The 21,503-nt window shown below is 35.5% G+C and overlaps 1 protein-coding gene across 14 annotated transcripts in view; it reads left to right on the top strand.

Annotated features, from left to right (window-relative positions):
- Positions 1–21,503, top strand: part of NIPBL (NIPBL cohesin loading factor) — a 140,231-nt gene that overhangs the window by 91,810 nt on the left and 26,918 nt on the right. For 12 of the 14 annotated variants that reach the window (XR_014939728.1, XM_085529880.1, XM_085529882.1 and 9 more), the window contains 11 exons: positions 1,229–2,776; positions 10,623–10,805; positions 13,068–13,265; positions 13,439–13,510; positions 13,597–13,686; positions 14,801–14,904; positions 15,696–15,782; positions 17,764–17,995; positions 18,435–18,586; positions 18,976–19,056; positions 20,268–20,368. Coding sequence is in view for 13 of the 14 variants with exons in the window: in XM_085529880.1 (XP_085386006.1) it covers positions 1,229–2,776; positions 10,623–10,805; positions 13,068–13,265; positions 13,439–13,510; positions 13,597–13,686; positions 14,801–14,904; positions 15,696–15,782; positions 17,764–17,995; positions 18,435–18,586; positions 18,976–19,056; positions 20,268–20,368 (2,848 nt within the window). In the remaining variant the exon portion in view is untranslated. The remainder of the gene's footprint in view (positions 1–1,228; positions 2,777–10,622; positions 10,806–13,067; positions 13,266–13,438; positions 13,511–13,596; positions 13,687–14,800; positions 14,905–15,695; positions 15,783–17,763; positions 17,996–18,434; positions 18,587–18,975; positions 19,057–20,267; positions 20,369–21,503) is intronic. The other 2 variants (XM_015848473.3, XM_015848472.3) reach the window with 1 other exon arrangement.

Raw genomic sequence — 21,503 nt, 5'->3', positions numbered from 1 at the left:
GAGCTGGCTAAGACAACACAGATCTAAGCACAAATTACTTATTTTTCTAACATTCCATTTGTAGTCTGAGCTGAGCATAGATTTACAGAACAGAATTTATGACCTATTTTTAGTTATTCCATAGACTTAAAACTAGATTCCTTGATTATGGAGGAGGTAATTGCTTTGCTATTTTTTTATGTTATTTTTATTTTTAACAAATTATATGATGGTAGTTCACAAATGAGTACAGCTTTAATGGCATTAATTAATTTTACTTTATAGTACCATGTTGCTAAAATAAATGGCTTTTAATAGCAGTGCAAAACCCGTTCATTTTGATATTTCCACGCACTTTTCATTTCTGTGAATTCTATCAAATTACAGCATGTATGGCTGGCTTACTATTTATTTTTTTCTATATAAGACTTTTTATTTATTTATTTATTTATTTTTGTATAAACTAGGAGGACTGTTGAAGACTCAATCTCTTTATACTAAGTAAATTTATCACTTTTTATTTCATCAGTGAAGAGTGATATGGTTCTGATGGGAAATTACTCAAGCTTTTAATCATATAGTTGCCCCCCTAACAAATATACGTGTTATGGGATAGGCTCCAACTCCTAGCATACTGTTTTGCTTCAAAGAGAAGCATGGAGTGTTGGAGTTATTTTAATAATTTTTGCACATTGGTCCTCTGTTCATGTCACTAATATCCATTAAATCCAACTAATGCACTGAACCATGGAGGGTGAGCCTCTGATTTAATTGTTGTAGATCCCTGCTAATTTCATGTATAATGAAGCAGCCTGTATCTGCAAAGGAGAATCTTTACAGTAGTACTCATCAAAGAGCAGTTATGAAGGTGTCTTTATGCTTGTCTTTGCAGACTTTTGCTTCAAGATTAAATATTTTTGATTGCTTGCTTGTCTTGGTCATTATTTTCTGTGACTGCTTGTTAGGTTGTTCTTATGGGAGTTTTATGGGAACTTTGATTTCATGTGTTTTGAGGTTTTTTTTAATGAATAATTGACACTTCTGTTTGGCTGGCAATGAAGAATAGTCTATGAATACATTAAAAACTATTAGCTAGAGAAGGTCTATTCTTGCTTTTCAATTCAGTGAGTTTTCTTGTGTATGAACATACATGCTGAGAGTGGCCGCTTTATGCGGGAAGATATTATGGCTTGTACAATTGACCTTTTTCTATATATATAATTTGTGATTTTTCTCTGTTAATTTGCAGATAAGCCTCTGAAGAAGCGAAAACAAGAAAACAAACCACAGGAGGCTGGGGGTGCTGCTGGAGGAAATAGGCCAGCTTCTCAGGAGACAGGTTCTGCAGGAAATGGGGCAAGGCCAGCACTGATGGTTAGTATTGATCTTCAGCAAGCAGGAAGAGCGGACTCTCAGGCAACAATAACTCAGGAATTTGAGGCTATCAAAAAACCTGAAGAGATTAAGCAGTATAATGATGGATTTGTGTGTATTCCCCAAGAAGAGACTGTTGGAGTTCTTAAACATAAACCTGAAAACCACCCTGAGATTTTTAGGAAAAAGTCTGACTTTGAGGTTCAAAAGACAGAAATCCAGCAAAATGAAAACAGACAAATGGAGTTTCAGCAAAATGAGAGCAGAAGGTTGGAAAGTAAATACAATGACAATAAGCAGGTAGAAGCTAAATATGACATCAAGCATGAGAGCAGACAAATGGAAATGAAACAAAATGAGAACAGACAGGCAGAGTTGAAACAAAATGAGAGCAGACAAATGGAGATGAAACAAAATGAGGGAAAACAAAATAATGGCAAACAAGAAATAAGACAGAGGCCTGAAACGCCAAAGCAGAAGAGTGAAGGCAGGCCTGAAACACCCAAGCAGAAGAATGAAGGCAGGCCTGAAACACCAAAATATAGGCATGATAACAGGAGGGACTCCAGTAAGCCATTGCCAGAAAAGAAAATTGAATTGTCTAGGCATAAACCTGATGTGAAATCTGATACTTCGAAGGTAAAATCTGATAGTAGATCAGATCCAGTGAAGCAAAGGCCAGATGGGCGTTCAGTTTCTGATACTCAGAGGCGTGACCACGATAGCCTTAAACAGAGATCTGATGACAGGGAATCAGAAAGATACAGAGGAGATCCATCCAAGATTAGAAGGACTGAATTTTTGAGATCTTCGAACAGAAATGAACATGATTCTAAGTATGGTATTAAAACTGATGGATCAAAACCTGAGAAATTTGAAAGGAAACACAGACATGACTCAGGCGAATCAAGGGAAAGATTTTCTACTGGGGATCAGAAGTCAGATCAAAAGTCAAGACCTGACAGCCCTCGTGTTAAACAGGAAGGCAAAGGAGATTCTAGCAAATCGAGACCTGATAAACCTGGTTTTAGATCATCCAACAGCAAGGATGAACGAAGGACAGACAGTAATAAGAGTAAAGTAGAGAGTAATAAAGCACATCCTGACAATAAAGCTGAGTTTCCCAGTTATTTGTTGGGGGCGAGATCTGGTGCATTGAAACATTTTGTCATTCCAAAAATCAAGCGTGACAAAGATGGCAATGTCACTCAGGAGTCAAGGAAAACTGAATTTAAAGGTGAACAGAAGGACAAAATAGAGAAGATTGGGCTAGTTGAAGACTTGAATAAAGGAGCTAAGCCTGTAGTTGTCCTTCAGAAGCTTTCTTTGGACGATGTACAGAAATTTATTAAGGACAGAGAAGATAAATCAAGGGGATCTTGTTTTAAACCTAACAAGAACAAGTCGTCCAAATCTAATAAAGGTAAGATTATTTTTGTTAACTGCATTATATTTTGTCTTTCTTTTAGATATGTTGCTTCTGGGTTAGGAAAGTAAACCTAAAAGTCTGATCATTCATATACTTGCTTGCTTATATGGTGATATTATAAATCAAAGTGAAACTCATTTAACAACTTGTTTCTGGATGTTTTGCCCCAGTGTAAGTGAAATGATTTATTCTGTTGCGAGTACCTAATGTAGGAAGTCTTAAATGGTTTTATTCTGTACTTCATCTGGGTATGTATTTAAACATATCTGGTATATGTGTGACCTAAACTGGTCAAAGTGTGTCTGTATAAACCACTGTAGCTGGAGTCATGGAAGCTACTACTTAGACAAGCCCTAGGATTCTTCTTCTGTATCTTTAATTATTAGACTGAAATACATTTTTTTCTGGAGATGCTTTAAAACAACATAGTAAGAACAGGGTTATAAAATGCCATCTGCCCTTAACACCATAAATGCGACACTTCTGGGGAGCCTGCACTCTTCAGGCTTTTTGACAATAAACCTGCTTAAAGGTTCTGTCTTTAGGGGAGTGTAGACATTGCTGTCTCTGGGTTCCAGTGTAAGTTGGCAAGAGGGAAGGAACCAGTAAACAACTGCTGATATTTTTAAACCAACACAAAAAATATTGGTGTGATTTCCAGTGTCTTCTCTCTTATTTAGAGAAAATAGTATTCACTGTGTTACTCAGGGCCATTCATTTTAATGCCACTGAAATGTGATTTTCATAAGCATCCTTTATTTGATTCATCCTACACCTCTTAGTAGATTGCATAGAACATCTTTTCTGTTGCTGCCTTTTGCATCACTTCTCCATTTCTTCTTCCATCCCTCTTATTTCATGTAGCTTAGTGTATTTTTAATTTTCTGTTTTTTCTTGCTCATGTTTCTTGTCCTTTATTTTTTCCATTGTCATCCACCCCTCCCCCAGAAAAATGTATTCTTGCAGACTTAATGCATCACTGCTGTTCAGTTTGAAATAGATCTAGTTCACTTAGCTGACAATACCATTTAGATGGTCATTCTGTCTCAAGGAATAATTCTACCTCAGATGGGCTGAATGTTTTGTCAATGGAACATCTATACAATCTCTACAAATTTCAATACGTTTTAAATTTGAAAATTGTGCTGTTGTTGTGTATGTGGATAAGCTTTCATTGTTGTGTGAAAAGACAAACATTTTTGTTATATTTTGCTGACAAGTTTGTAAATCTGTAAGTTATGAAACGAAGGGAAGGAGCAGCTATAGCACAGGACTGTTAAACCTGGATCATCCTGATGGTCCGTTTTGGCATTTGCAATGGAAGAAACAATGTTTTTCTCTCTTCTGATCTTTCAGCAGTTTTGGGGGTTGTTTGTTGTTTGTTTGTTGTTGTTTTCCTGAAAGATGTAGTCCATTCTCAGAGGAAAGTTATGGAATTGTTTTCAAAGGGCTGTTTGTTTGTTTGCTTGTGAGGGATCTTACCGTAGCCTCTTCTGAACAGGTCAGACTGAACAAACTGGTTATAACATTTGTGAATGCCTTCTATCCTGTATTTACTGAAATCTGTGTTGTGGGAGCTCCTTGGAACTATTCCCTTTGATATCAAGATTGTGAGGTCATGTGTGCCAGCCATTCTTTCTTTACAGGACTTCAGCGAATACCTTCTATGCTGCTTTCTTGAGCTGTACTGGTCAGCTATGTTACCAGTTTCTCAGTTAATGTATTCAGAGTAGGATTTACTTTATTAAAGCATGATGCAAATATGAGCTTTCAGAGAAACCAGCTGCCAGTGTAAGGCAGCATCTGTGGTTTGTTGTGTGTGAAAGACTGTCTTTCCAAAACAAGCACAGTGTATGTAATGCATGTTTTAGTTTAGGACAAACAAGTATGTGTTTTATTTAAGACCTGAGCAGAAATGCTTTTTGGATCTTCAAATATAATCTTTAAAAGTTTGTTTAAAAAAATTCTAATGCCCATTCCCACTCCCATTGTACATTGCTATTACAGGACTTCATTACCTGTTCAGTTCTTCTGTAAACACAAATTTGGTTGCTTAGTGTAAGTCTTCTAAACATGCTAAATTTTCCGCTGGTGTGTCTGAAATTTCACTTGAGATTTTCCCTTTCTTCAGAGGTATTCTTCACACAGTCTTACAGGAAGAACTAAAGGTTTCACTGCACTGCACTTCAGTTCTCTTCTTGTTTTAGAGTTACAACCTTGCATCTAGATTTACTTTCTACCGTGCCTGTGTGGTTTTTCTTTTAGCCCACAATTACTCTTGTTTGTACTCCGGTAGTTTATAGCAACGTCAAATTCTGTTGCATTTGAGTTCTAGCACTACTGCAAACAGTCTGACTTGTCAAACTCAGTAATCATTTAGGTGCTCATCTTCTAGGGAGGAGCGACAAGAAAAATGGACAGTTGGTAACGTAATTAGAGATATAGCCATTTTTCAATGCTATTTATTGCAGGCTCAATTTGTTGGGCTTAGGCTTGCTTAAACTTTAATGCTGAAGATTGAAATCATTAGCAGTCTTTTTGGTAAAGTGATTATGTTATGTGTAGCTCCATGTTATTCTTAGTAATGCTGTGTTTGTAAAATGTCTTTCCAAACTAGACCTTGCCAGTCTCCTATTATCACTTGGTAAGGATGAAAACTCTGTTCCTAGCAATAAAGAACAAATAACTTATAATAGTTACCACAGCAGTTCAATAGCTGTCACTGATACAATGGAAGTTCTCCCGATTTTCAGCAGTTTTCACGGATTTTGTTGTTTGTATTCTCTGTTCCTTGGTTAGATCGTTCATAATGCTCTTTGGAAGTTTTCCTTTCCACCAAGAAATACTTCTTGCTTCTGACAGCATCCTGTACTTTCATAAAATACTTTTTGAGTATCCAGTTCTTTTCTGTGGGCAGTGTGGACTTCAACTGCACTGTAGAATTATTCATTGGCTGTGTCCAGATTCTTATCTTCCCAACTCTTCTGTGTTCCTTTTCTCAAAGCCAGAGCTGAGTACTGGAGACTTAACCTCTCCTTTTATTAGCCACTGGAGTACTGGAACTTTCACCTTATACCAGTACCCAGGCAGATGAAGAAAAATGATCTTGAAAGATGTGTTCAAGCAGACTGTATAGAATGATACAGGATGTACTTTCCTCTCACTCTAAATTTATTGCTGTAGAGATTCATGTGGCCACAGGATTAGGATCCCCAAGGATTTAGTGTGCCATGTAAAGAACACAGAGGAACGCTCTTCTTCAAGTGTTCTTTAAGGAAAACGTTTGTAATGTTCTTTAAGGAAAAGAGCAGTGCGAAGCATATTTTTAATTTTTGCACTAAAATTTGGAATTCCACAGCTTCAACAAGTAAGGTGTTCATCACATCCGTGCAGTAATTTAACCTTTTGCACTGTAATGCCTCACTACTGAACTTAAGTAGTACTTACATATTTTAAAAAGACATTCATTTTCCAAACTTCTTTTAACAGTAGGGGGATATGTATATCCCTTCTTTCTAATTTGGACATCCCACTAGCAACATCTCACCACCTGCTGACAGCCAGACAATTGCCCAGCAAGAGCCTGCCACCAGCCAGCTCCCCTCAGCTTTATGGCTTTTGCATGATGTCACATGAAGTGGAACTACCTGCTTGCTCAATTCAAGGTCCTTGACCTTCACTCCATCCATGCTGCTGCTCAGTAAAGGCCCAACACATATCTCTCAATGGCAGCCAAAATATCGGTGTGATATTAACACTACCTCAGAAAACCAGGACAGTGTTTTCATTTGTAATGTCAGAAGGAAAGTATATGACAAGTTGTCAGTACAAGTTTCTGAATGTGGAGGCAGCTTTTTTCAAGCTTCACTTGCCATGGTATTTGTACTCACTAGCTGTTTGTTTAGCTATCCTGAGTACAGAGTCATAGAATCATGGAACGGTCCAAGTTGGAAGGGACTCACAAGGAGCTCAGCCCCTGGCTCCACACAGGACCACCCAAAATTCAAGCGCTGTGTCTGAGTGTTGTCTATACACTTCCTTAAATCCACGCCTGAGCAGCCTGTTTCATTCCCACCCCCCTCTCGGGCAGAGCCTTTCCCAAACCCCGGCCCTTCCCGGCACAGCTCCATGCCGTTCCCTCGGGCCCTGTCGCTGTCACAGAGCTCAGCGCTGCCCTCCGCTCCCTGTGAGGAGCTGCAGCTGCCACAAGGCCTCTCCTCAGCTCCTCCGCTCTGGGCCCAGCAAACAGGGAGTCCTCAGCCACTCCTCATCCATCTCTCTCCAAACTCTTTAGCATCACTGTAGCCCAGTTTTCAACACACACTAATAGTTTTCTGTCCTCTTTATATTTTGGCCAAATAAGAAAGTAATAATGCACCACAACTAATAGAAGTTGTTCCTGAGGTATTAGAATGTGATTGGTGATACTAGTTACCGTTCAAGCAGGTTTGCATATTTTGGTATCATTGTTGTCATTTTAAATAGTATCAAGAAAATAGGTTTACCTAAATTGTTTCTGGCAAAATATGGCTTGCTGTGAAACTCCATAGCAAATACTTTTGTCTCTTTTTACAGACTTAGATCATCGTAAAGCAAGTAGTTTGTCCAAATTTATATATGGTTAAGCAGACAGTATCCTACCAGCCAGGCCTAGAAATATACCTATTATCTAAATACTGTTACAATATTTCATGCAAAACCACATCTAAGAATCACAATGTGAGTAATTCATAGACACATTCTAAGGCAACTAAATAAAGAGTTTATTTGGAAAATTTGGTTTAAATTAGTCCATATTTCCAAAAGGCACTGCGGAGAACAACTGCAGGGACAAGATGATGAGCAGAGACAGCAGAGTTACAAGCCTTTTTTTCTCATAAAATTAAGAAAATTAAAAACAATCTCTAAAATTCAAGATATGAAATATTCCAAATGAAAATTGCAGTGGCTTAACTCAGCAGGCAGCTAAGCACCACACAGTCTTGCAGTCAGTCCCTTCTCCCAGACAAGTTGCTGAATTCAACTCCTAGCTCCACACAGCAGCACCCAAAATCTGAACCCCATGTCTGAGAGCTTTGTCCAACACCTTGAACTCTGGCAGCTCAGGGCTGTGCCCACTGCCCTTGGGAGCATATTCCATGTCACTGAATTCCTCTATGCAGGAAAAATGGCATCCATTGACATTCATTTCTGCTTTCCAAGCATTTATTTCCAAGCACCAGCCTGTGAATGATGAGCACATTGAGGCAGCGGGTGGTATGTCTCAACAGTGGTGACAGCAACAGGAGGTCACCTGTTCTGGTATTTGTGAGCACAGTATCCAGGTTCCTTTTCATCACTTGTGAAAATATGTAGCTATTGGTGATGACTCTGTTGAGAAATAGTGTTTCGTAGCTGTTATTTTGCTCATTCAAATAGTTATCATGTTCTTCATATCTGTTGTAGTTTCCATGAAAAAAAAAAGAAAAAGTTGAAGGCATTACTTTCAGAGCAACCAGCATGTATTTAAGGAAAGCTGGTGTTGATTGCTTCTGCTGTATTAACTAATTATTTGTAGACCCTTCAAATATATGTGGCAAAACCACACTTAGTAGGAAAGTTTCCAAAATGTGGAAAATTGAGTCTGGATTAATTCATTGTTAGCTAAAACTCTCTTTCTCAATTTTATCTTCATTGTGTTCTGTCAAGAACTGCTGGTGTGAGAAAGTACTGTGTAGATTTGGCAAGCACTGAACAAGAAATGGCTATGTATGTTTGCAGCTCTTCAGGATTAATTGTTTTTACAGCTGTTCTATGATTCACCCTTCAGTTTCATCTGTGTGGAGTGGAGGAAAGATCTGGTTATGGTGGTACTTTCTTGTGGTTCTTTCTGGTTTTGGATTATTTTGTTTGTTTGTTTGTTTTGTTTAATAGCTGTGGCAGCTTTGAGAGTATGTTTAAGTAATGTCTGAAGAACATTAATGACTGTGGTCTCTTCCAGGCACAGTATGTGTATTGATTAGTTGATGGCAGTCATTGGGGAAACAAAAAACCTTTCTCCTTTGAAGAGGACAGTTTTTCTGAAAGCTCAGTTTCCTGAATCATTCCTAGTTTTTGGATTAACTTAAGTACAGCTACTTTCAGCTCTTGGCTGGAGTTATACAGTGCATAAAATCTCTGAATGTCTTCAAAAACGGATGTGCAGTCCTTTTCTGTGTGTATCGGAATTGTTTGATATGTATGCAGTCATGCCCAACTGCATGATTAAAACTTTTTAGATTTGGTTATTTACAGTCCTCAGCATCCAAGAAAACTGCATGCAGCAATGTTCAGGAAGTACTGTGGAACATACAAAACATTTAAAGATGGTTTATAGAGACTTCTACAAAATTTCTATTTGTTCTCTTTTCTGTTATTGCCTTCTTAAATAAAGAATACTTAATATATTTTCTTTGAAAAAAAAAAAGTTTATCCTGTTTTCTAGAGCATCTGTAGCATCTGAATTTTAAATAAATATATGAGTGCTTGCATTTTTGTTCTTTCATTGATATGTAGTAAACATGATGACAAATGACTTATTTCTGAAGATTGTTCCCAGCACAGTATTACCAAAATCAGTCAGAAAAGCAATAGTAGATATGCCTAGCAGATAGAAACGAGTAGCATGTGAATTTTGTTTACAAGGTTCTGTAAAGGTTCTACAAGGTTTTGTTTACAGTGCATCACCTTTCATCTTACTCAGACATTTGTTGTGTACAGTGTAAGCAAAGGAAGAACAAAATCAGTTTCTCAAAACAGTAACCACAACCTTAATATTACATCATGAATTTTGAAACTGTGTAGCTGTCTTTAGTCTGACAACTAGTGCCAGTGGATAATATGGTGCATTACTGATTTCTTTCTCCAAATAAGCTAGTAATTATTCTGTTTTAAATATACTTTTCCTCATAGCCTCAGAAAGGCTCATATATTTATTTGTAGAAAATATTCCTGCTGATGTATGTGTATATGGTTTTTAAGCACCTGTATGAATCTGTGTGCACCTTTTGTTCCTTTACTTTTGACTGTTTTTTGCAAGGCATTCATTTGGCCAAATGTTCTGTAGTTTTTATGATCTGTGAATAGTTCTACTGATTGTACATAAAATTGAGTGTGTGTTTTAGGGAATCAGGATCTGAGGCTCTTTGGTGAATGGTCTGTACCTCTGGAAATTGTGTCAAAACACATATATGCAAATTTCTCTTCTAGAGTTGGTTGGAAGCTGCCTCTCCCCAACTGCTGCATAGCTGTAGACAGAATTGTATGACCTCAAGATTAGATCTGGCTGGCATCCAGTCAGCTGGTAGTACATGCAGATGAAATAATCTGTCTGAACTAAATTATGGTAAAGCACAATGAATTCTTCATTTACCTACACTTTCAAGAGAACTTGTCAAATTCAGAGGATAAAAAAAAATAGACTGTTTTGTGGAAACAGAACAGGAATATCATTTTACAAATGTAATTCACCCGTTTGAATTAGTTTTTATTTTCACGTTTAACATGATGGAGATATTTATGCTATTTATTATGTTAATTTTCATTTGCAGCATGAACAATGTATAAAGTTCTAGAAAGGCCTGTCAAATACCTCCAGATATGTCTAACTTCTAAGTGTGGTATTGCTAGTGGATGTATGTGGTTTCTGAAAAATATCTGTAGTGTGGAGCACTTTTTAAATTTTTTAAAAATTTTTTTCTTTTTTTTTCTTTTTTTTTCTTTTTTTCTTTTTTTTTTCTTTTTTTCTTTCTTTTTTTTTTTTTTTCCTTTTCTTTTTTGTTATCTTTGGGTTCAAATTGACTCTCCTTACTTTCATTAATAGGTAGCATAGATCAGTCAGTGTTAAAGGAGTTGCCTCCTGAGCTTCTGGCAGAAATTGAATCCACCATGCCTCTTTGTGAACGTGTGAAAATGAACAAGCGAAAACGTAGCACAGTTAATGAGAAACCAAAATATGCTGAAATCAGTTCTGATGAAGACAATGACAGTGAAGAAGCTTTTGAATGTAAGTAGTACATAATTATGTTCCTATGACAAAACAGGACTGATACTCTACTTCCTCAAAAAGATTTCTTTTTAAGTTGGCTAGTCTAAAATGCATGAAAACAAGTTTGCTATACAGACAACAACTTGCCTAAAAATCTTGTTCTATACCTCATAAAAGAGTAATTATTCCATTTTTATTTGTAACTCAAGATGAAAAGCAGCTACTCTTTAAATCTGTTTCTGTACTTACATTAATGGGAAGCCATTCTCCAGATTTCTTCTAGTTGTTCCATGAAACATTTCTAGAAAACCTGATTTAAGATGATAGCCTGTGAGGTAGTTCAGAAAGCTTAGAAACAAAGCTGTGCAGAGGGAAAGAACATACATAGATATAGATAAGTAATTCTTAATTTCACTGGTAAGAAAAGCAAAGGATTCCCGGAATTGCTTCTTGATTTTTATGTGACATGATAAATCAAGAATGCTAATGATTAGAAATTTCTTGAAGTATTTCTTCTTTTATTCTTTCCCTTGTGTGTTGCTGGAAAAACTGGACTTACTTATTTTTTTGTTCAAATAATAGCATTAAATGTTGATACTAGCCTTGAATTAAGTGATGTTAAAGAAAAAATCCTGTAGCTAGAATTTTGCTGGGTGATCAGATCGTGTTCATGTCAAAAATTACAATATGCCTCTAAGTTAGGAAGAGGTTTCTACTTTGTATTAAGTATTTTTAGATTTTGCTTGTAAATGTGAAGTTCGGTTTGCCAGCATTGACAAAGTATGCCAAGATGGAGTGAACTGAGTCTAAGTAACATCTTTGCTGCATTAGCATATGTAGAATTGCAACAGAAGTACCTGTTGCTGTTAACCTGAGAGGACATCTTACTCGTAATGAGTTTTCTTTCCCATGTTTAGACAATTTCCACTTTGGATTATGTAAACATCTTATTAAACTTCTCTAAGATGTAATTATAGCAAATTAACGATGATTTGCTTCATTCAGGATTTTATATTCTCTCTTTACCACAGCTGTTCAAGGTGCTAATGATCTGGAGCACAGAATTAAAAAAAAAAAAAAAAGAAAGAAAGAAAAAGTAAAGTGAAATTATTATTTGGTTGGGAATTGAGAGGGTTGTCAGAAATCACTTCAGATTCAATAGTTATTTATTCTTATTGCCTGTGACTGGGCTGCTTATTGGCTATATCTTGATATGGACAATATCTTCTTTCCTATGTTTATCATGAAACTGGAATTATGGAAAAAATTTGTCAGTTCTGTTCCAGTTCTGAATAAAGACTTGGAGACATTCTTCACAAAAGCGATTTAATACACAATTGTACCTTTTTAAGTGTCAGGAGAGTTTGGCAGAAACATGTAGAAACATACAAATGTAAGGGTTGTTCGATACTTCACAAGAACAGTAAACTCTGCTAGTCTAGAGCGCAATGTGTTGGAACTATTTTGATCTTCACAGCACAGTCTATATAAGACATCTTTTTGTTATCCTGTTACATTAGTTAATGGAAAGTTTCATGGATGAAACGATGAAATATCCTCTCTCTATTACATCTTAGCATCTTTTCTCCTTAAAGATGTACAAGACTGCCTTCAAAAAAAAAGAAAAAACGGAAAACTTTCTATTCCCTTTCCCTGAATATTTTATTTTCACCAAATCTTTGTTTCTGATGAAAACATCATTCTGATTTCTTCAGCATTTAGTTCTGCTGTGCTTTATGACTGGAAAGTGTTTATAAAAGCCATCAGTGATAAATACTAATTGTTTACTCCAGAACTCGTTCTCCTTCCCGATGAATTATGTGCAATATATATCAAGACAAGTTTTTATATTCTTTGGCAAAATAGACTGTATTTAAGCAGATAGATTATAAGTCTAATTGGAATTTCCTCTATTAGATGGACAAAGTGAACCCTGAGTTGCATTTGATAATAGCCACAATATTTTTTCTGAATATTTTCTTCAGAAAGGAGAGAAAGAAAAGTATTTGGTTCCATTCTCCTTTTAAACAAAGGGCAAAAGTCCTTTAAACTCATACTTTTAAGTATTTGCTGGTGTCTTTGATGATTTCAGGCATGTTTTTCATGTAATTCAAAATGAACTGTTAGATTAGTGCCATAACAGAATTTTACATAATGGTTTGGAATGTTTGCTTGTTTTATGGAACAGTTATATGGTAATGTTTTACTTGTAAACCTATAATTTTGAGATATTAAAACTAGAGGTTTTATACTTAGAATGAAAATACATTTCATTTCTAGCTTCTCGAAAAAGACATAAAAAGGATAGAGATGAAGCTTGGGAGTATGAAGAGCATGACAGAAGAGGTTCTGGTGACCACAGGAGAAGTGGTCATTATCATGAAGGAAGAAGGACTTCTGGTAGTGGCCGTTACCGTAATCGCAGTCCCGATGACTCTGATATGGATGATTATTCTCCTCCTCCTAGCCTCAGTGACGGTAACTCATCATTGTAAAAATGCATTTTCTTTTGTAATACTAATGCACTTCTAAAGGACAAGTTGGATGTAATGAAATAAACATTTGTATATGCAGTGTTTAGTACAAGCATAAGAAATGTAAATAATCCTTTATGACAAACTGTTAGTTTCATTCTTTGCTCTCTCAACTAGTGGCAAGAAAAATGAAGAAAAAAGAAAAACAAAAGAAGAGGAGGGCTTATGAGCCTAAACTAACACCTGAAGGTAATTTTCAGGTTTATTTTCTTCAGTTTTTATTTTCTGCATTGTACATAAAATATTTATCTATTTATTTATTTATTTCCCACCAGAAATGATGGATTCTTCAACCTTCAAAAGATTTATTGCTTCAATAGAGAATATTTTGGAAAATCTGGAAGACATGGATTTTACAACCTTGGGTAATATGTCGGAAATTTTTGAAGTGGTTCCCTCCAGTTAGTAACACAAGAAATGACTCACAAATTGCACTTCTAGTATTTTCAGGCATTTTTCTTTCTAATTTAATTTCCTCTGATACATGCTCAACTAAATAGTGCTTATATGCCTTCCACCTTGAGTGGATACCTTTACCTTTCCAATTTCAGTTGCCACTGGAGGCAGATCTGTCTTCCCTTCCCTACAGAATCCAAACGAGTCATAAATCATGAGACAAATAACAGTCTACTGGAGTGCATCTGCTACTTTATTATTCTTCTGAAGTGGCACAGTGCTTAATACACGTTTTACTATCACAGGATTAGAATGAGGAAAGAGTTGCAATAAACAAATCCCTATAGTTTTTAAAGCAATTTGGTCTATACCCCTGGATTTAAAACTGTTTTTCTTTCTAAGTGAGTTGGTTGTTCCGTGGAAACTATGACAGATAAAAAGAGCTCAAGAGCATTATTTGATGCTATAGAACACTATTCATCTGCATAGTCATCACCATTAGTGATGCAATTTTGCCAACTGTGGACAAAAACCCGCATGCCACTTTCATAAAAATCTTCATGGCTATAAGGAACATGGCTGGTATTTTGTGTTGCAGTCATCACTGCTGAAATGCATCACCCACAGCCCCACTGTGCTCACATCCACTGATTGGGCTTAAAAAGTGTCGATGGATGTCAATGCGTGCCATTTTTATTGTGTATCCTTAGGAATCATGTGCATTTTTTCCAACCGTTGTTCTGACTGAGATATGTGCTTTAGTAGTAGAGCTATGATCATTCATGATTTGCTTTGCTAAATGAGGGTAGTACTGTGATAAATAGGTTGCTATATAAAAAAAAGTAGATGCCTCATTTTAGATTGTTAAATGATATTTCGGAGCATGTGACAGGCCATGTTGACCAAGTTGTTGTTTTAACAAAACCAAAAGCCGTCATCATTAGTTAGAACATTTAGATGCTAGCTATTTGTGAAGCAGTTCTTGAACAGGTTTTCTTGAATTTGTGTTTTCATAATGTCTGTCAGTAGTGCATTCTTTGAAATGTTATTTAAGATATGACTGTTTCCTTTCTTTTTCCCAAGGTGATGATGATGAGATTCCACAGGAATTACTTCTGGGAAAACATCAGCTTAATGAGTTGGGTAGTGAATCTGCAAAAATCAAGGCAATGGGTATTATGGACAAGGTACGTCTGCATAGTCTTTACCTCTTTCTGAACATTCAATTTCATTGGACCTGCAAAAAAAAAACAAAACATGTTCACTGTAATGACATTTCAATCCCTTCAGCTGTAAACCTTAGCGTCTGCTTCTTTTAATACACATGTGCATACATGTATATGTAAAATAAGAATTGTGTTAATTCTGGAAATGTACACCAGTATAATCTGGATGAGTGAAAGAGATCTTTCTGGAATTATTGTATTTTTATCTGCATATTCAACAGACTATTTAATTCTGTAGGATATCAGTAAGCACATTTCTATTATGTTTATAAGCATCCTAATTGTTCAAAGTTAATGAAATTAGTAAGAATGCATCTCCTATGTATTAGTACTCAAATACCAAGGAAATTTATTTCTGCTTTTCTGGGGAGTCTGATTTTTTCCTAATAAAGCTGCATATGGTTAGCTAGAATATGTGGCTCATGCTTGGAACTGTTGAAATTCAGTTTCTAGAAAAAAGACTGTAAAACTATACAATGTTCATAGCAGACATGCAGTTTTGAATCTGTTCATCCAGACTTTCTTGGTTGAAAAAAACATTAGATTGCAGTCTAAAAACATACTTCAATGCTTTAATTTTATTATACAAATTCTCAGTTATGCTCAAGTCAAAACTTAATCATTATTGTGATAGTGATACAATTGAAATTTCGTGGTAGTTTTATATAAGTTCCATCCTTCATCTGCAGGCCTTTTCTCAGCAGTTTGGTATGTTCCCACAGCTGCTTGATATATTTGCTTTCTTGTTATAGCTCTCAACAGATAAAATTGTAAAAGTCCTGAACATATTAGAGAAGAATATTCAAGATGGATCAAAGCTTTCTACATTACTTAACCACGTGAGTTTCAAAATGCATCATTTCACACCACTCTTCAGCATAAGATTTTCTTTACTTAGGTTCCATTTATTTGATAACTTCAATGACCTGGGGTTTGTTTATATGTGTGTTTGAATGCTTGAATGGAATTTTTCACTTGGTCCATCAATTCAGTCTATCCAGGTCCTTCTGTAGTGGCTTCCTCCCCTCTGGCAGATCAGCACTCCCTCCCATCTTGGTGTCATCTTCAAAGTAAATGAGCCCAACTCCCAGCTCCACACAGTTCTCAAATCCTGAGTCTGAGAACATTGTCCATACACCACTTGAACTCTGGCAAGAGGTTTTATGTGATTGAAATGGAAAATTTCATGTTTTGTCTGGACAAAATAATATTCTAGAAGATTTCTTGAGTTTTACAGAAAAGTCTTGATCTGCAGAAAACAAGAGTGATTGTGTGTATTGGAATAGAAGAATTTGAATTTAAAATGAAGACCAGACATGCATTATTTGTACAGAGATACTTTTATCTGAACTGTGAGATTTTTGAAATTTCAGTGCACAGTTCTGAATGTCTTCAACGATATGAAAAATAACTAAAAAGGAAGTGCTGTTTTTTTCTGCTCTATTGCAATATGCTTGACTCCTTTTTCCGGTGCTTTTAAAGCCATAATTTTTCTTTTAACTTTCTATTCTAGAATAAAACTCAAGATTACTAAGCAGTTAATGATTTTTTTTTTAGCATAATTGCAATTCAGAAACAAAGCTTCAGTTGAAACAGAAGCTAAGTTTAGTCAGACAAGTTTTAGATTTTTCTTATGTATTAAATGTAATTTAGATTATTATGGTAAAGAAACCTGCCAAATAGTAAGGTTATTATATATTTTACAGTGCAGTAAATATATCTTCCCTATAAGCCAGGATATTATTCGAAGGCAAAATGTACTTACAGATTCTATTTATTCCCAGGGGTAATAAGCAAGAAAAGGCTTTAAATCTACTTTAAAAAACAAACAAACCAAGCAAAACAAAAACTTCCTTCGTTCAAGCAACAAATGACTTAAAACTATTCCACGTGAGAAATTTAAAGAAATCTCCTCATTTGTGGTTCTTTCTTTAAATACTTGTAATACATACATACTGAACTGCAGTACTTCTTGATTCTCTTTCCTCAAAGGGAGAAAGCTTTAAGGTTCAAAACTATTGTTTCACCAGCCCCTTAGTTTTACAAGGAAAGCTGATGTTGAACTGTGCTGTTACAGAGGCAGGGAAGATTCAGCTGTAGTTTCTATGGCTGTGTATGTACCAGACATATTCTTAGAAATACTCTCTGATTTTCCTATTGATAATGTGACAAACAATATTTCAGTAATGCTTGTAGCTTATAGCTACCCTCTTGTTCATTCATGATACTACAGTCTGTACAAAAACCAAAATATGGGAATTCTGTACCTGGTGCTAAAACTAAACGGGTATGTCTGATGAGATGTGATTTAAACACATTGTTGAAAGTTCACTATAACAGTTGAGTCGGTCTATGAGGAATGCCTCCTTCTCACCAGTTTTCTGTGCAACTGTCTTGCTGCATGACAGTTCCCTCTAGTGGTAAAAACAGATTTGTTGGAGCAGGTCAGAGCAGGTAGCTGTGTGTGTGGGCCATGAAGTAAAACTAAATGAATTATTTTTGCTTAAGGAACACCAATCTTAAGCAGGGAATATAGCAGTATTCCTTCATAGAGCTTCCCTGTGATATACGAGAAACCTCTTTGTATTTTACCAGAACAATATGGTGGGGTACTGTAGACTTCTAAATTAGTAAGAAGTATGATTGCAAATGTGTTGCTAGCAAACAAATTGTAGTTGATTTATAAAACTTTTTTTTCTTGTATCAAAAAGGAATGTGCTTGTATGAAAGTATATTAAAATGGCAAGTTTGCCCTTACCATGTACTGTATAGCAATTCAACTTTTTCTTCACGCTGAACTGTTTTTCTTGTATGTTGCAGAACAATGACACTGAGGATGAGGAGAGATTATGGAGAGATCTTATAATGGAGAGAGTAACAAAATCTGCAGATGCTTGTCTTACTGCAATCAATATTATGACATCACCAAATATGCCTAAAGCTGTTTATATTGAGGACGTAATAGAAAGAGTTATTCAGTACACAAAATTTCATTTGCAGAACACTCTCTATCCTCAGTATGACCCTGTATATAGAGTGGATCCTCTTGGTGGTTAGTATGATAAATGATTTTTAGAAGTCTTTTCACATTGTTCTTTCTTTGATTTTTTCCCCCCTACCTACTGTATGATTATTACAGTGATATAATTCGCTGAAGATTTCTATATGCAACACCTCTATTGATAGTTCTTTCATGTCACATACATCATCTGAATTAATACAAAGTGTTATTCATAAACATGTTTTCAGATCTGGAGATCCAACATGAAGAACTGTTTTAAAAATCTTGGCTCCACGATTCATAACTATGATGAAAATTGAATGTTGTTTAAATTCCAGCTGCTGATGCTAAATATATTTCCTTCTGCAAACAATTTAATTCACAAAGCTGCTTGGGCTACTTTGTTTTCTTGACAAAACAGTCATCTTTCTAGTATTTGACACAACTGAAACACTGAAAAAAATAATGAAAATATTTCTGACTTTTTTAGGTGGTCTTTTAAGTTCAAAAGCAAAACGTGCCAAGTGTTCCACCCACAAGCAAAGAGTGATAGTGATGTTGTATAACAAAGTTTGTGATATTGTCAGCAGTTTGTCAGAGTTGCTAGAGATACAACTTCTTACTGATACAACTATTCTTCAGGTACGTTTTATCAGAGGAGTTTCTGTTGTGGAAGTTTTGTTGTTTAGTTTTTTCTTTGCTTAGAGAAAGTGTGAAGTATAGCTATGTAAATGGTGTGAAATATGAAATCTAGTATTTTAATTAATTGATAATTTTAAACTGAGTACTCTTTTGTGTAGTATGTTTCCTTCTTGCTCTCTTCTGCAGAAAAAGAACATTTAATGTTCGCATGTTTATTGGCTTTTATTGTACACCTATGAAAAGCTTTACCTGATTGTGTTCTGTTTGCAAATATAAAGTAATATTTACTTCTGAAACCCTTATCCGCTGAATGAATAGCTGCTTGTAAAATTACATGAAGATCAGTTTTCTGGCCAAATACACTGATAATAATTTATTTTAATTGATAGGTATCGTCTATGGGGATAACACCTTTCTTTGTAGAAAATGTCAGTGAACTACAGCTATGTGCCATCAAATTAGTGACTGCAGTAAGTAATTTTTTATTTGCTATTTCATGTCCCTGTACATCTGGCAATTATTAGAACATCATCTGTATTTTTGCTGGTATAGAAGTAGAGTTTCAATCTGATTTTATTTTTTCACAGTTTTAGAGTTTGGTATCGCAATTTAGCAACAGTATTAAATTTGCCTGAGCTGCTGCTATTTGCAGAGTAGCTACTTCTTCCTATAGAAGAATCATAGAATCACTCAGGTTGAAAAAGACCTTAAAGATCATCAAGTCCAACCACAACCTAACCATACTACCCTAAATCATGTCCCTGAGCACCACATACAAACACTTGTTGAACACATCCAGTGGTGGTGACTCAAATCACATCCCTGGGGAGCCAGTTCTAATGTTTAACAACCCTTTCTGTTAAGAAGTTTTTCCTGATACCTTGAGCAAGGAACTTTCTTATTTATGGTTATGTAGTTTAAATTGTAAACACAACCCCCCAGTCTCTTAGTTGTCCACTCTTGCTAAGAAAACTTAGCAATGTGGTATTTCTCATTTCCTTTGTTAAGATTTGAATTTATGCAGTGAAATAAACTAGAGAATAACAGGACACTTTCATAAGTTCATATTTCTTGGAGGAGGTGGACATGTGAAAAATTCCTGGAGCAAATAAAATATTATTTCAGGAAAAATGCAGTGCCATGTATATGTCTGTGTAGGAGTAGGAGTATTCTATCTTGATCACATGCACCAGAATTTAAGAAAGGAATTCTGAATGGATAAAAGGAGAGCAAACTCATCAATCTTGACCATAAATTGAAGGAATGTCTAATGTCGGGCAAATATTAAACACTAAGATATAAAGTAAAACTGATTGTCAGATCTGTTCTAAAACTGTGTGTGTTCATGTTAATATATGAAGCCATGAACTTGTGTTGTATACTGGGATCTGAAAGCTTTTTATTACACTGCCTGACTTTTCTGTGCAATGTCTTTCTATTGTTAACAAAAAACTTTAAAGCACATAGTACTTCTGGGAGCAGTTATTAGACATTTATGTTTTTTGATGATTTTAAAAATCTTAATTTGAAGAAGATCTAGTATTTTACAATGACATGCTCAAGTTGAAAAAATACATAAATGCCTTAAAAACAAAGTATGCATTCAAATTTGTGTGAAGTGGACATTACTACATATTTTATGTAACAATAATATTTTAACAATGCTGTAACTGTCCAATAGGTCTTCTCCCGGTATGAAAAACACAGACAGCTAATACTAGAAGAAATTTTCACTTCTCTTGCAAGACTGCCAACTAGCAAGAGGAGTTTGAGAAACTTCAGGTAATTTCTGACATAGGTTACTAAGTTGTAGATGTAAACATTTACAGTTTTGTACATGTGTGATTTAGGTCTGCAGCTTCACAAGCTACTGTTTCTTAGATGTTGTTATTTCAAAATCTCTACATAGAGAGTGGAGATTCCTGACTAATCTGCCATGTAATAGTCACTGTTTCTTATGCCATTGTACTTGTACTTGGATACAGAAATAATTGAACTATTTGATAGTCTTGCCACAAGGATGTAAACAAGCATTAGTAGCATTCAAGGGGGATCTTGATTCAAAAATATTTGATTCTGTTTCTATGGAGTTATGTAATTTCTTAATTTTGGGTGAACTTTTCCGAGGTCATACTCAAAGCAGTCATTACAGGATTTCAAACTGATACTGGCTTGAATGAGTTTCATTTAGGAATTTCTCATTTCACTTCGACTGTGTATCTTCTAAATAGCATATTCGCATTTCATCTGAAGAGGATTTCAGTTCAAATTGATGGATACTTTTAATTTTAAAATATTTGCTGTTTGGATTGACATCTATCTTTCTTCCTTGCCTATCAGACCAATAATTAGAAGAATAATGTATTACCTATCTATCTTGCTTGCATACATCTTTCCTCTGGAGACAAGTTGTTCATGAAATAGGATGGCTGATCCGGGGTAGATTAGCAGGAACAGTCAGGAAAACCAAATGCAGTGAAACTTTGAGGTTCATTTGAGTTATTCTAGTGTGAGTTAATGCTTATGCCTAGTATTTCATATTGCTTTTGTTATAGTCATCAAAGACATATATTAAATGCACAATAAGCATGGGACCATCATTGGTTGATTGATAATTGGTTAGTTAAATGGGATCCTTTCCAGAAGGAAATAATCATCTCAAGTCCGCAGTGGTTGTGCTATCTGAAGAACCTTAGCAGTAGTCCATTAAAGGGCATTTCCTATCTGTGGTTACAGTCATGAAGGGAACAGCTTATGAAAAAGTTCATATGAAGAGATCTTTTCTCTATATGTACTCAAAAATAACAGTAAAGAGTAACTGTGGGTTTTTTTGTGCTCAGTTATTGCTTTGACAGTTTGGAAAGAATGATGTCAGAGTATGACCACTTCATATTGCTAAGTAGTGTTGATTTATGGG

This window comes from Coturnix japonica, chromosome Z (assembly GCF_054131305.1).
Source record: "Coturnix japonica strain WE chromosome Z, WE-NBRP24, whole genome shotgun sequence".
Classification (NCBI taxonomy): domain Eukaryota; kingdom Metazoa; phylum Chordata; class Aves; order Galliformes; family Phasianidae; genus Coturnix; species Coturnix japonica.
Note: the sequence above shows the minus strand (reverse complement) of the source record. Positions and strands in the feature narration are given on the sequence as shown.